Raw genomic sequence first — 13489 nt, 5'->3', positions numbered from 1 at the left:
TCTTTCAGATATAAACCCAGGAGTGGAATTGCTGGGTCATATGGTAGCTCTTGGAGGAGGAAATGGCAGCCCACTCCAGCATTCTTGCCTAGAGAATCCCGTGGACAGAGGGGCCTGGTGGGCTGCCGTCCATGGGGTCACACAGAGGCGGACACGACTGAAGCGACTTAGCACAGCACAGCACTTAGCATGGTAGCTCTATTTTTAGTTTTTTGAGAAACCTCCATACTGTTTTCCAAATTTGCTGCCATCAGTTCCTCCTCCTGCTGTAATGATGGGAAGTTTGCCCCTTTCCTTTAGAAGGCCCTTGCCACTGACTGCCTGTCTTGGAAAAAAAAAAAAAGCTGGAATCTCCCTTGCACACCAAATAACAGACACCAAAAATGTAAAGTTGTGAGTTTATTGCATATGTAACAAAATGAACCTGACCACCGGGGTCCAGCCTGCTGTACAATCACTGTATTGTGTTTCCAGCTGGTTCTATAACCACATTAAATAGAACTAGTATTCTTTAAATACTTTTGATTTTGACATAAAACAACATTAGTGTACAACTTTCACAAAATAAATCAGCAATAAAAACCATGGGAAGGATAACAAGGATAGCAGCAGTACTTAAAAACAAAATAAATAAAAATACATTATAAAGTGGTTGAGAGACAAAAATAAACAAATTTTTAAAATCCATACTGTGTGTTGGGAAGGCTGCCATTCGGCAACACCTGGCCGCAGCCGGGGGCGTCTTCTCGGAAAGCTCAGCCTGGAGGACCGCCCGCCCTGGGCTCGGACCCTGTGCTGACCGATCCCCGGGCCTCGTTCCCAGGTGCTTCTCCTGGGAGGAGCCGGCAGATGGCTGGCGGCCGCCCCGCAGCCCCTCCGGTCTCCCTAAAGCACCGAGGGGCGGTGGTTTGCTACATCCCTGAGGGTCGGCTGATGACCGCTGGTGAGGCAAGCCTGGGGGTCGGGCCCTGAAGCTTCTGGGCAGAGGCGGGGGGCGGGGGCATCTGCGGCTCCCAGGAAGGGCAGGGGTGGGGGGTGCTCACCCGGGACCACCCAGGGCTAGATACGATTCTTTGGTGGGGGTGGGGGGTCGAAAGGCCCACTCGCCGTGGACACTAAGGTTCGGGGGGCAGTGCCACCGACAGGCCTGCTTAGCTCGAGTGACCTGGAGCTCTGGAAGGTTCTGCCAGGCTCCCTGACACCAGCTGTGGGGGCCGAGGGGTCCACGTGCCAGCAGGAAGCAGAGCCAGGCCCTGGGGAGGTGAGGCTCACGGTCGCCAGCAGCCTGTAGAGGAGCCCGGTGGGGCCCCTCTGCTCCTGCTGAAGTGACATGTGACATGGGAAGCAGCCCACCCCCCCTCCCCATCAGTAGGAAGGTCACTGCAAAGAAGGCAAACGCCTCATTCCTGCTTCCAGGTCTTCTCAGCCATGAGACCCTCGTTTCCTCCCTAATTACGGCAGGCTCTGGCCGACACCCCAGGAAAACCAGGTATGTCTTCCCCCCTCGGTCCCCTCCTCTAGGTTTAGGTCCAGGTCACAGGGCGGGGTGTGTCTGTCTGTACCCTCACGCCCCAGAGGACGCCCCCGAGGAGCCAGCTCCCAGCACACCCAGAAAGCGTCGGTAACTCGGGCACAGCTCAGCCCACAGCCCGGACATTCTGAGGGGGCGCTTTTCCTTTTACAGCCACTGGCATCCTTCCTATTTTAGAACCCCAGCGAGTCGCCGACAGCACGGCTTTCTCTCTGTGCACCCCCCCCCCCCAACCCCAGGCCACTGACTGCTTCTGGGTCAAGAGAACCACAGCAAGATGCAGAGGGTCAGTGCTGTCCACAGGCATTGGGAACGAAAAGGAACAAGTCAGGCGGCCAGAAAGCGCCCTCCAGACCCACAGCCAGATGGATCCCAGCACGGACCTCGGGAACATCCACAACAGAAGTTCGGCAAGGACACGTCCTGCCAGCGAGGTACCCTGCACTCAGCCCCCAAACAAAAACAACGCAAGTCCACACGGGAGACTTTGTTGCCACTGCTGTTTTTCCACTAAAGTCTAGCTATGAAATCGAACCATTTTAAAATATTTGAACTTTTGTGCAAATTGGGGAACGGTGTTAGAAATTTAGGGTCAGGGCCCTCTCTGGCCTTGCTCATCGCCTGGGGGGCGAGTCGAGCCGCGGCGTTTGGTGAGTGTTGTCATCAGACGGGGATGTGGGCCAACGGGTCTGGGGGCCCGTCTGCCTTTGGGTCTCCATCCACGACCCGCTTTATGTAAAACAGGAACTTGGGGTGAACGTAGGTCATAGGGGTTAGACATTCTCTCTCCTTTTCAAGCTAGCTCGCACCAAGCCAGCAGCTACGAAGACAGAATTCTGGCCTGTTAGTTTAGTTCTCAAGCACTTTCCACAAAATGGTTCGTTAGGATCCAGGTGACACCTTCCAGGTGCAGCTGTGGGGGCGGGGCAGGGCTGGTTTTGGTCTTTTATAAGCTCTGTTGTGTGGTGGTTTTGCTGGAAAAATATTTTGAACTGGATAGACAATGTGGCTAAAGGGACTCTGAAAAGGAAAGATCATTTTTCTCTGCAGAACAAAGTTTTCAGCCAGGAAACCCTGAAAAAAAACAGCCAGGCCCCCAACGCAAGCCGCCCCGACTCGCGTCCCCTTCCAAAACAGAAGCACAGTCTTGACGCCAGCTTCCTGCAGTGGCAGAACTCCAGTAAGGATCTATTTTACGGTTCCTGTTCAGTTAGAACTTAAACTGCCACCCAGAGCAGGCCGCTGGGATGGTGGGGTGTGGAATCAGAACTGCTGAACTCGAAAAGGGGCCTTAGGTGGGCTTTGAGACAGCAGCAGGCCCTGCTGTGGGGTGTGCCCCGCGCGGCTCCCTGCCTGGGGGTTGAGACTCCTGTGGAGCCTACCGGCACTGAGGTGCCGCGGCTGGAGCAGACGATCCCGTGCGACCGAAGCGGTGCTGACCCGGCTGCGTTTATTGGATGGGGTGGATGGGGGTGGTCCTGCCAGGAGGGGGAGGAGAATGTGGGAGGAGCCACCAGCCGCAGTCTGCCCGCCCCCTCGCTCCCCCAGCCAAAAGCAGGGAGACCAGCCTTTCCCTCAGGTTCCTAGGATTCCAGGGCCGCAGCCGGCTTCGCGGAGGCATCCAGAGAGCTGCCGCTCGGGGTCTGGTGGCCGTGAGCTCTGTCTGCTCCTCGGGGTGCACCTCACTCCACGGCAAACCCACAGGTCTCCTCCACCGCCGTCAGCAGCTTCTCATAGAGCTTCTCGTACGACTCGTAGGGAGGGATGTCGATCCGGTTAAAGCTGGAAAAGGACAGAGGTGAGACACGCCGCCGAGCCTGCCTGGCCCAGGGCCTGCTCCCGGGAGAGGGGCGAGGGCGGGTGAACACTTGTTTGTACACTTGGGGCTTCTTGGGTAAAGATTTTCAATCCATCAACACACAGCAAAATCTTAAGATCTTTCAAACCAAAATGAAACCAGGTGAGTACCTACTGGCCAGATTAGGACAAAGCTGTCACCTTGTTTGGTTTCTTGTTTTGGGGAGAAGTTATTTCTCAGACCAGGAACACATTTGCAGAGCATCGTGGTCAAAACACCACTATCAGTTCACTGCCCATGCTTAAAATCCTCTGGGACTTGATCTAAGACCACAGTGGGGCAGTCCAGAGTATTTCCGACAGGAACAGATTGCCTCTCAAAACCAACAAAACGTCAGATTCCTGATGGGATTAGATGAACGGCCCAGCATTCCCTCAGGGATGTTCATTCCCAAAGCTGTGTCCAAAAGTCCTAAGAAGCTACTACCTCACACTGAATCAAAAACTACAGAATTCTGACCGAGAGGACACACAGAGGCCTATTGAATTGCTAGGGGCTAAGCCAGTAAGGACAGTTTCTGAGGAGGAGTCAGGCTACCGGGTATGGAGTCTTTTCAGAGGTCCTTGACCCCAAGGACATTCTTCACATCCATCAGAGGACCAAGCCTGCTGGACACAGACCCTGGATCCTCACGTGTGCTGGGGCCCTGTCCTCTGGCTCACAGATGTGGAGACCCACCCCCTCGGATGTCGTGGCCAGCGTGGGACCCCCAGTCAGGAACCTCCCCCCACGTCACCATGGGGCCCTGCAGCGTCTGGAACGGGTTCTGGTCAGCTGGAGGGACACTCCATGCATGGTCCACCAGGGTGAGTGAGTGACTGGATTTTAAACCACAAAGGAAATAAGCCCACTGCGGGTATTGTTTAAGTGAAGACTGAGGGAGGAAACCTTTTTCAGCACGTCTGTCACAGTGCTGAAACCAGAGACCAGTGACTCCAAACCTAAACCTGCATTGCTCCCTCCTGACAGCGCCTGCGTGGGCACACACACGGCCACGTGGGACACACGTGCATACATGTGCACACACACACACACGTGCAGCAGGAGCCAGCGGAGCAGCTCCGAGGCCACTGCGCCTGACAGCCGCGTGCTGACCCTGGCGCGGTCCTTACCAGGTGTGGGCCTTGGGCAGGTTGTCCGTGTTGGCGTCGATCAGGTGGATGGTGAAGAGCCGGGGCCCTGCGGCGCCTGTAGAGCCTTACAAGGTAAGAGTCTAGTTAACGCGCGTCAGAGGCGGGGCCCGGCCCGGGCCGCCAGTCCTGCCAGCGGGGGCAGGGTCACGCGGCCCGGGGAGCTCTGCCGGTCTCGGGATTTGCACACGGTGGCCACGGAGTAACTACCATCAGACGTTCTAGAAAAGTCACGGGTGCAGGAAGAGCAAAGCCCGAGCTCCTCGCACAGCCGACCATGAGCCTACCCCTGGGCGGGTTTCTGAAAGCAGAATCCTTCAGTCACCAGGAATTTGTTTTCAAAAAACCCAGGAATGTCTAGCAGGCAGACCCCCTGTTGGCAGCGGATGGCAGCATCACAAGAAAAGCAGGTTTTGGAATCCGGAAACCCCATGTGCAGAGGCCGGTGGGAATAAGGACACGAACGCCAGGACCAAAGCCCCAGGACTGGGGGGCCTCAGGCTAAGGACGAGGCTACAGGGAACGTTCCCATGAAACCTGCCTGCTCTCACTAGGAACACGTGAAGTCCATTTACTAAGTTTTAAGGTACTAATATTCTCAACCTCACTTCTGCGAGCTCTCAGGGTTATCAAGTGACAAAACCCCCAGATTTACCATCAGAGCCGGGGAGAGGCCCTCCCCGGACAGAGGCCCCGACCACAAGCCCTGCGGCCCCTCCTGAGCTCAGCCGGCCCCCGGGTGAGCAGGAAGGGCGGCTCCTCACTGGACCAGGCAGCCAACCAGGCGGGCCCCCGCGGACGAGGGGACTGAGAGCCTGGCCCACACAGCGCGCTCGGGAGACTCAGAATTAACCTAAGCGCGTTTTTAAAGCTGCTTTCCTCCCCCCAAGCCATCCATTCTGTTGGGCGAGGGGAGCCCACCCCCTCCCCCGGCTCCCCTGGCCTTTCTGGGGGGATTGTTCCTGGTCCAGCCCCACGGGGGCACCAGGCTGGCCGGCCAGCATCCGCTGCTGCAGGCCCATGGGCTGAGACACCCTGAGCAGGCGGTGTGGAGGACGCGTGCGGCTGACACAGGCTCCTACTGCTCACAGGTGTTTCTTTCACCCTGGGGGCGGCAGTGGGGACAGAAGAGGTCTTGGGCCAAGCGAAAGACCCGATGCCAGGAGACACCCCCGGCCCCTGCCCGGCCGCCACTGCAGTCACCTTGCAGCGCCTTGAAGCCCTGGAGGGGGACCCGCGTGGAGCCCGTCACAAACTGCAGCAGCCGGGCCCGCCGCTCCTCGTCGAAGGTCTCCACCGCCTGCCAGAACCACCGGACCACGTTGCTGTCGGCCCCACAGTGCTTCAGCCGCGTGTTTGACTTCCAGTCGTCCAGGTCGATCTTGTCCAGGCCGCCAATGATCAGCTGCAGGGCGTGAAAGCGGGTCACTTCTGGACACGCAACGCAACAAGCCGCGGAGAGACCAACCAACCACGCCCCAGTCACCCGGGCGATGTTCAGACAAGGGGACACCCCCCCAACACACACAGCCAGCCCGAGGCCCCCGTCTGTGTCTGCGCTTCCAGGGCGCAGGGCGGCTGCGGACGTGACGTTTCCCCACAACTGAACGCGTGCGTGTGCATGGGCATGCACTGAGGAGCCAGGACTGCTGCACGGGGCCGCCTCCCAGGACCTCTTGAGGACACGTGGGGTGTAAAGTGTGACTCCCCCGCCCCGGGGGGGCACGTGCACTCTGGCACCACACCAGGGCAGAAGGTTGGGGGCACTTTGAAAGGCCCGAGCTACATGGTGCCAGGGTTGGACAAGATGTGAGTGGAAGATGGATGAGAAAGGACAGTAACGCTCCATCCTGGGCCTGATAACAGCCGGAATCAAAGTCGAGCAGCTGGCTAGGATGGGAGCAGCTGGCTATGGTCACATCCTCCGTGTAAGGTGACCCCTCGGGAGGCGGCACTGGGGAGCTCTACGCTGGAGGTCTCTAAGTCAGGGGGAGCCACGGAACACCCGGACTGATGGATGAACCGGACTCCCAGCCACCACATGGACACCGGGCCTCCTCATCCCTGCTCAGGGCTCCCCGACGCCCCTGTCCCCCCACCCCGTCTTTGCTTCTGCAGCCAGGCCAAGAGGCAGAGACCACCCCACACACAACAGCCCCTCGCACCGCAGCCCCGCATGGCCCACCTCCAGCTCCTTCTGGTCAAAAGGCTTCAGTAAGTGTTGAGGGATGAGCTCGTTAAACCCCTTCTGAAGAGCCAGGAATTGGGCCTCGATTCCCCTCATGAACCTCCAGTTTACATACAACCTGAGAGGAAAAGTCACACGTTGGAAGCATTTGTACTCCGTTCATGAAAATCTTTCCTCGGTGAGTCGGTCTGACATCAGCTAGGCCCTGCCCGCCCGGCCCCGCTGACGGGGAGGAACGCCCCCTGGTGGTTGGCGACCAGCCTAAGACTCGGAGGAAAGGAAGTCAGCCCCTCCCTTAGATGCCCTGATTCTCTGCTTGAATCGGTCGGATCTGACCTGACCTGTTAGGGATGCCATAATTGAAAAAAAAGTGTTTGAAAATAAAATATAGGACCCTGAGAATGACAGCCCCACCTGTGTCTGAATACCCCATGGAGTCGCTGGTCAGCTATTTGCCTGCAGAGGGGGGAGGACAGACCGGAGGGAAGATGCCCTGAGACGGAGCGCAGGAAGCTTCCAGGCTCCTCCTCCGCCTCCTGGGGTCACGAATCTCCCTTTAACAGGTCAGCCCTCCACTCAGAGCTCCCACTGCTGACGCCACTGCTTTCTGGAAGTCTCTGCTGTGACTCTGATCCAAGTGCAGGCAGGGACGGGAGGCTCACGCAGCAGCGGAGCCTCGACCATCTCAACGTGCCCGCTGCCCACCGTCCCAGGGTGCCCCCGAGCCCTACCTACCGGACATATTCCTTCTTGTTCTCCTCCGTGACGGGGACATTCCTGCCGTTGGGTTTCAGCTCGTGCTGAAGAATCCGCCCGAAAGCATTGTGCTCTACACAAAACGTGTGGTCGAGCACGGGGGTGATGTCGTTCTCCCTGGGGAGGGAGCACAGAGGCAGAGGTCAGGGCGGCCGCAGTCCTGCGGGCAGAGGCCCGGCTCCCCCCTCAAGAGGAGGGTGATGGGAGCGACACTGCTGGGGCCTCAGGAGACACGGCACCTGGGTCTCTGAGCAGACGGGAGGGAAGCATGATGGGGAAGCGGAGTCAAGGGGCAGAAGATGTCACTGCCCTTCCTCCAGGCAGCCTTTCCAAGGGCTTCGGGAGCCCTTGAAAGTTAGAACTGGCTCCTTTGTCCGCCATGTTTCTGGAAACCCAGCTGGGACACATGGGAGGAGGCGGACAGAATGCAGGACACAGTTGAGGGCTGGACCTCCCACTCCTGTGAAATCCGCCCATTCAGGAGGGCCCCCACAGTGATTGTGCAGCTTTTTGTGCCTTTGCTGTGCCTGTTGCTTTTAAGAGTTTTAGGACAATCCTGTAACAAAGGCGACCGGGTATCAGGCCTTCTGGTCCCTCTAGGGGCTTTCCTGGTGCCTCAGCTGGTGAGGAATCCGCCTGCCATGCGGGAGACCCAGGTTCGATCCCTGGGTTGGGAAGATCCCCTAGAGAAGGAAAAGGCTACCCACTGCAGTATTCTGGCCTGGAGAACTCCATGGACTGTACAGTCCATGGGGTCGCAAAGAGTCGGATACGACTGACCGACTTTCAGTTCACTTCACTTGGTCCCTCTAGAGATCAGGAGACACCTCAGAGTGTTAAAAAACAAACCACCAGGCCTGGGGATCCACAGCCACAATCGTAACCTAATAATTCAAGGAAACAAAAGAAACTAGTCCATGAAGAGAAGCTGCTCAGACAGTATATGCGATAGTAAGTCAATTAAATATCTTCGTCAGCTCGACTTTCATGTTTCGGTGGTTTGTTTGTATCCTCCAGCTTCACACCCACACACGCGGACCTGGTGCACCCTAGGACCGGCGACAGGTGAATCTTCAGCTCCCCGGGTCGGTACTTACAGAATCCACACTAAGCTCTTATGGAGTTCAGGGTCCACCGATTCCAAATCAGAAAGCTGGATGGGTTTCCCCAGTAGCTGCTTGTAGAAAGGAACCGTGAAACCCCCGTTGATGTAGTGTCCGTGGAACACAGCCAGGCCCATGATCCGACCCACAAAATGGAAGTAAGACAAGTGGTCCTGCAGGGGGCAGCAGAGAACACCGGGCGTCAGCCCGCGGCCGGCGGGGGCCGGGCGGCGTTTCTCCAGGCTGCTCCGGAGCCCTGTCCCACAGGCAGGAGCCCGAGTCAGCGACTCACAGGCTGCGCTCAGGACCCGCCAACCAAAGGTCACAGGAGAGCACGACTCTGGAGAGGTCATCTGAAGGACACTTCGTGTGCCCTTGGTTCAAACACCTCAAAACTGCTATTGAATTTGCGGGGCTCAGTGCAAAATGAAAATGCAGAACCCCCTTTTCAAAAAATGGAGAATTTCAACATGATGATGGCAGAGAGTCAACCGCAAGCTGCCCCTTCGCAGCGCAGCGCCTGGTGCTGGCAGGAGTCAGCTGGCATACCCAGGAGGCCGCCGGCCTCTCCTCCCAGCACACCACAAGCCAACAAAGGCGAAAGGCAGCCCCCTTCTTCCTCTGCCATCCCTCCCCCATCCCACAGGAAAGCAGAAGAGAACAAAATCCAGAGAAGGGACGGAGGGGGGGACACAGCCCCAAACCAGCGCTGTTGTGGTTTGTAACCAGGGAACCCCCGTTTCTCCTCTTAGGCTGGAATTACATTAGAGAGTGTCCACACTGGCGAGAGTCGCACTCTGCCCCTCAGAGCCGTGTGCACGCTGGGGACCACGGGACGCGGCCCCGCGCTCCGCTCGCCGCGGGCCACCCCGGCCACATTCTGCTCCTGTTTCCTCATTGCTCTGATGAGCAACTAAGAGTATCAGCACGCTGGCCAAAAAGGCCAGTTACGTAAGGGAATATTCCAGTTCTGGCCGGGAGGAGGATGGACCTCGTACCCCACTTCTCAGAATGACACCGTCAACAAATACAGTCATCGAGCAGAGCCCCCTCCAACGGCAGTCAAGTCCACGAGCAGCTCGGTTTCACTCTTGTCCTCGAAACAACATACTCGGTGATCCCAGCCACGGAAGGTAAGGGGTGGAAACCATTCATCCTAATCCAACTGTGACTCTACCTTTCCCTGTTTCATTTGCCACAGACTGAGGAGGTCTACAATGAATGGCGTGCTGTGATTCACGGGGTCACAGAGAGTCAGACACGACTGAGCAACTGAACTGAACAATGAATAAACCAAGAATTGAGGTTGAAACTGGAAAGCCACTTAAATTCTCCAACTAAATTTCTGAACTCCTTATTCATTAATACTTACAGGGTTGATTGAAGAATCTGGGTTGATTTGCAACATGTAAATGTTGTCCGTGGAATACTGGAAGAGTCCATAGTATGGATTCAACATTTCATGGCACAGTAAATAAAGCCACTCCCTAGAAAGAACAGCAATAAGAAGACATGTGAAAACCCCCTAGTTTTAGATCTTAACCACAGGACTGATAGACTATGCCCTAGGAAGCCAAACCGGTAAGGCTGCCTGGCTCTGAGAGAAGGTGATTTGTACAGACTGGGCAAATAAGCTTCAAGAAGGAAACAATTGCTTCTAGTGGTACCAGAAACAGATTTTCTGGCTAAAACTTTAGCAACTCCGAAGGTGAGAACTATCTATGGTTGCTGGGAATCATCACCAGCTTAGAGGCACAGTGTCTGTCAGCCTGCCTGCGCCCCAACGAAGGTGTTCTCTGCTACTTTGTAGAGATAAAATCTCATGTGACAGTGGGACATCCCTGGTGGTCCAGTGGCTAAGAATTCACACTCCTGATGCAGGGGCCCAGGTTCAGTCCCTGGTCAGGTAGCTATATCCCACATGACGAAACTAAGAATTCACACGCCACGATGAAAGGTCAAAGATCCCATGTGCAGAAACCAAGACCCACACAGCCAAATAAATATTTTAATTTTAAAAAGCCCCAAATTAAAACCAAACAAAAAAAGCACTCTAAATAGAAAATGTGACTCAACTGTTGTGATCAGGTTTGGTAAACCCAGGTATGCAGTCTTATACAAACATTTGTGTAACCTTGTCGTCTTTCTACTCAAAACTTCTTTAAATGGACGCATCTTATCAAGTTCTAAAATTTCTTACTCTTTCAAATAGAAAACATAGAGTTGAGAAAATATGGAAGGATAAGCACAAATGCAGATAATCTGTCAGAGAAGCTTGTAAAAATACCCGCAAAATGATCACACCGACACAAAGTGACATATTGAACTCCAACAGGAAGGAACTGTCAAGAGATGAGACGCCCAGTCTTAGGAAGCCTCTTTATTATGAAGGCAGGATTTCCCAACTCTGGTGCTTTGTTCAGCCCCAAGTTTCAGAGTTTGGATTTACAAAGAATTATTTTCATAAACGCCAAAGACCTGCAACTGTCTAGACAGGAAGTGATTAAAATACAAGCAAACATTCCGACTGAGCAGAGGTATAGAGCAAGAGAAAAGTTCTAGAAGTGGTCAAGGAAGAGCTATCCCCAGAGTCAGGAGAGAGACAGAAAGGAAAAGGTTCAGAGCCAGAGGCAGGGGAGAGGAGCAGACATACACGCATGTGTAACTGACATCTCAGCCCTCCACGACAGGAACGGACCGTTCAGACACGGGGAAGACTCGCGATCAGACTAGCGGCAGAAGAGCAGGGCTTCTCAGTCCCTGCAGCACCATGTTCATCAAAGCAGCTACACCAAGACTCCCCTCCACCTGGAAGGCTTGATAACCATGGAAAACACTAGAGAAAGCGAACTCCTTCCAAATCAAACTTCACCCAGCTGTTCACATGCTCGCCTAGGGACCATAACCCCAGCTACGCATGAAACAATGTAAAGTGAAACCATTCAAGATACTGACTCTTGAGACATCCTGAGACTAGAAAGAAAAAGGCAGAGAAGAGAGAATGAAAGTAGTTTGATATGAATTTAGGACAAATATGAATGAGGAAACAGAGGAGTCTCCCTGAAGAGAGGGACGGAAAGCCTAAAGCCCTTGTCTTGTGGGGAACGGGATTCGTGTTTTCAGGGCAAACATAAGTTACATTTGCCAGAAGAAAGATGCTTCCTAGAATCAATATGGGGAAGATCAAGGAAGAAACCTGGGACAATCTGGAAAGAAAAAGCACTTCCCGGGGAGAGGCAGTCACAGTGTGAGCACGTGGTCAGGAAGGTCCAGGCTCATCCTGTATCCCAGACGGAGGGGCAGAAGGGGAGAGAGGCGGACGCGATTGGAAGATGCTGGAGGAGCGATTCTGTTCCCGGCCCCATTTACTTACTTACTTTTGGCGGCTGGAAAAGATCCCAACTTCACCCAGAGACGTAGTAAGACCCCTGTATCGCTTCTCAGAACCTAATTTTGCTGGTGCTGACTGCTGCAGGGCTGAGAATCTGCTTGTGTATTCTAAACTGTGAGGCTCTCCTGTCCCCTGGTCCCCAAGACGGGACCACTGTCACACACGACCGAACGTTAACAAGGCCCCTTGCAGCACCTACCAGAGTTGAGGTTTGCAGTCACTGGTGATTTCCTGACTTGTAACCCTGTCAGAGAGGGGACTCCTTCACACGGGATGGGAGCTTCAGAACTGGGGTTCTGCCAGTAAGTGAGTACAGCAAGCCGAAAGAGGAGCAAGCAAGTGAGGAGTGGGTGGGGGGAGTGAGCAGGATGGTGGATCTGGGCAAGGAGGCCTTGAGGACAGGAGTGGGGGAGGAAAGCAGGGAAAAGGTACAGCATCTATGGATGATGGATGTTCCTGGATGGGGACACATAGCACAGAAGTGACTCAAACCAGACTGTCACCGACAGTGACCCTGGGTGCAGGGAGACAGTAGAGCAAAGTCAAAGTTGTGATTGAAAATGATTTTCTTTCTAGAAGTCTATAAGAAACCAAGCTATCAAAGTGAAGATTATAAGACATTTTCAGACCTAAGATCTTGGAAAAATTAAGCCCCCACACACCCTTTCTAAGAAAGCTACTTGAGGATATACTCCAGTAGCATAAGGGAGTAAGCCAAGGAAGCAGCAGCCATGGGACCCACACAACAATGGGTCCGGCCCAAGAAAGCAGTGACGTCCCAGGAAGACAACTGTGCAGAGGTCATCAGGGTGGACAGGGTCTCCACGAGAGGATGGGAGAGGGGGGACTGGCAAAAGGGGATATGTAATGCAGCAACAAAGACAAGACCTGGTTTGAAAAAGAAAAGAAATTCTTAGAAAAATTAAAATCTGTTCAAAAGGATAAATGATAGAATACAGAATACCACTTAATCCTTCAGTGAACAATATTTATACTGTCATAATAATATAAAACAATGTATTGACTTTCAACTCTTACAAATAACACATAAGCACAAGACACTGACTTTATTTTGGTTACAGAACAAAATGTAAATCTTTGACCTTGACACTTTAAAAGTCATACTACAGATGATAGAACATAAGAGGTAAGAAGTGGAAGGAAGGGAAAGTCAGGAGCATTAATATCCTTTCCTTATGAAAAAGAAAGGCCAAGAGACAGTCTCTCTAGTGGACAACAAAAAATAATGGCGAAAACACATCATGTTCAGTTACAAAGACAATGGCAGAAGAACTAAAAATACTGACATTACGAAACCGGGAAGAATTAAATTTGATCCTCACCACAACCATGACCTAATCTATGTGCCTACAAACATACATCACAGGATCAGTACGTAATAAATGAACTTGATCAAGTTAACGATCTAGATGATTCATTCTATTGAAGGGAATAGTTAAAAGAGCAAAAGAACTGTTGTCTCAAAGGTGAAAAGAGGGAAGACAGGAAACATAACATAATCACGAAAAAAT

At 53.8% G+C, this 13489-nt stretch overlaps 1 protein-coding gene across 5 annotated transcripts in view; it reads right to left on the bottom strand.

The window, feature by feature from the left end:
* Nucleotides 1-386: 386 nt before the first annotated feature.
* SMURF1 (SMAD specific E3 ubiquitin protein ligase 1) overlaps nucleotides 387-13489 on the bottom strand; it is an 89176-nt gene continuing 76073 nt past the window's right edge. For 3 of the 5 annotated variants that reach the window (XM_070460386.1, XM_070460388.1, XM_070460389.1), the window contains 7 exons: nucleotides 9939-10053; nucleotides 8561-8739; nucleotides 7443-7580; nucleotides 6705-6825; nucleotides 5723-5924; nucleotides 4502-4586; nucleotides 387-3313 (listed from right to left, as the gene is read on the bottom strand). In XM_070460386.1, coding sequence (XP_070316487.1) covers nucleotides 3214-3313; nucleotides 4502-4586; nucleotides 5723-5924; nucleotides 6705-6825; nucleotides 7443-7580; nucleotides 8561-8739; nucleotides 9939-10053 — 940 coding nt within the window. In that variant the 3' untranslated portion in view covers nucleotides 387-3213. The remainder of the gene's footprint in view (nucleotides 3314-4501; nucleotides 4587-5722; nucleotides 5925-6704; nucleotides 6826-7442; nucleotides 7581-8560; nucleotides 8740-9938; nucleotides 10054-13489) is intronic. The other 2 variants (XM_070460387.1, XM_070460390.1) reach the window with 1 other exon arrangement.

The sequence above is a fragment of the Odocoileus virginianus genome, chromosome 33 (assembly GCF_023699985.2).
Source record: "Odocoileus virginianus isolate 20LAN1187 ecotype Illinois chromosome 33, Ovbor_1.2, whole genome shotgun sequence".
Lineage (NCBI taxonomy): Eukaryota > Metazoa > Chordata > Mammalia > Artiodactyla > Cervidae > Odocoileus > Odocoileus virginianus.
Note: the sequence above shows the minus strand (reverse complement) of the source record. Positions and strands in the feature narration are given on the sequence as shown.